General features: G+C 71.5%; 1 protein-coding gene across 1 annotated transcript in view; it reads left to right on the top strand.

Annotated features, from left to right (window-relative positions):
• The window catches only part of MNEG_10470 (hypothetical protein), a gene marked incomplete at both ends in the record, with an annotated part of 5,800 nt that extends 4,425 nt beyond the window's left edge, over positions 1-1,375 (top strand). Inside the window, 3 exons of the mRNA XM_014041057.1 lie at positions 28-417; positions 762-845; positions 1,184-1,375. Coding sequence (XP_013896511.1) covers positions 28-417; positions 762-845; positions 1,184-1,375 — 666 coding nt within the window. The remainder of the gene's footprint in view (positions 1-27; positions 418-761; positions 846-1,183) is intronic.
• Positions 1,376-1,716: the final 341 nt, after the last annotated feature.

Genomic DNA, 1,716 nt, shown 5'->3' with positions numbered 1-1,716 from the left:
CCCCCATACGGCGGCCCGCCCCCGCAGCACGGCTACGGCGGCCCCCCGCCGCCGCGCGACCCCTACGGGGCGCCGCCGCTCGGCGGCGACTACGGCCGTGGCCCGCCGCCGCCCAACGGTATCCCTATGGGCGGCCCGCGGCCCATGGCGGCCCCCTCCATGGCCGTGCCCCCGATGGGCGCCCCGCCGCCGTACGACGGGCCCCCCACAGCGCCCGGCGGCCCGCCCGGCGGCGCTCCCGGCGGCGGCGGCGGCGGCGGCGTGGGCATGCTGGCGGTGCTGCCGCCGGCGGCGCGGGTCGTGTTTGCGGACAACCCGTCGGTCGACACGCGCGGGCTGGAAGGCATGGCGACTGTGGAGTACCGAGTGCTGGTGCCCACAAGGAAGGGCGGCGTCATCATCGGGGAGCGCGGCTCGGTGGGTCACCTGGCTGGGGTCTGGGGTCGGTGCGGTGGTGGCGCGCTGCGCGGCCAGCTGCGCGCGGCCACGCGCGTGTGTGCTTGTGTCAATTCGTGTGGGTGTGTGTACACGTATGCTCTTGTGAATCTCATGACCGATAGTTGACGGATGTGTCAGGAGGAGGCTGTGTATACACCGCATGGGGGCTTGGAGGTAGCGTGCGGTGCAGCAGCAGCAGCGGCGGCGGCGGCGGCGGCTGCAGCAGCAGCATTGCAGGCCCACTGCAGGGTGCAGCCGGCACCATCCCAGCCGTGCCACGAAACGCTCTCGTACCCCCACCCCCCCAAAAAATAAACGTCCAGGTGATTCGCCACATCCGCGACCGGTTTGGCGCCAAGCTCAACCTGCCGGAGGCGCTCTCTGGCGCCCAGGAGCGCGTGCTGCAGGTGCGCGGCGCTCCGCAGGGGCCGCAGAGGGGCCGCGGGAAAGGGGCCGCTGCGATGCACGAGGGCCGCCTGCTATGTCATAATCGAGCACGTGCGGTTGTCCAGCTGCATGCAGCCAGCCACGGCTTGCCCCAAACATACCCAGCACACCCACCTGTGCACACAATCGCGCGTTTGCCCGTGCACGCGCGCACACACATCCCTGCACACACCCCCACACACACTGTCCTTCTCTTTCCTTCTGTCTCCTTTTCTCCTCTTTCTCGCCCGCATGTTTTCCTGTGTTTCTCTCCCTCGCTCCCGTCACCCATCGCATCCCCCCCCCAAACCCCCACCAGATCATGTCAACAGAGGACGTCCGCGACCCGCGCTGCGACGCGCTGGAGGCGGCCATGTACTGCGCGGACCTGCTCCTCCACGACAGGGGCCACGAGAGGTGGGCCCCCCCTGCCCGCCGCAGCCGGGCGCGGCTGGGCATGGCTGGCTGGGCGCGGAGCGGGGCCGCCGCGGCTGCGGGCCCTCAGGGATGAGGACGGCTGGTCGCGGGTCGGGGGCGCCTGGGGGGTGCCCTGCTCAGGGAGCAGGCGGGTCTGGTGTGTTGCCCCGGCTGGCGCGAGGCCGTCAGCCTGGTCGGCGGGGTCACGCCCAGTACGGGCCTGCACGACTTGCTCACGACGCTGGCGCAAGCAAGCAAGCAAGCAAGCAAGCGCTTGTCCGAACCGGGCGCCGGCGCTGAGGCGCGTCCTCCCACTTGCTGGCTTTGCAGGGAGGAGGACCGGCGGGAGCGCGAGGCGCTGCGCGGGCGCGGCCGCATCCGCATGCTGTTGACTAAAGGCCAGGTCGGGGCGGTCATGGGGCGCAAGGGCAGCAC

The sequence above is a fragment of the Monoraphidium neglectum genome (genome assembly GCF_000611645.1).
Source record: "Monoraphidium neglectum strain SAG 48.87 unplaced genomic scaffold scaffold02328, whole genome shotgun sequence".
Lineage (NCBI taxonomy): Eukaryota > Viridiplantae > Chlorophyta > Chlorophyceae > Sphaeropleales > Selenastraceae > Monoraphidium > Monoraphidium neglectum.
This window is presented reverse-complemented; position numbering and strand designations above follow the sequence as displayed.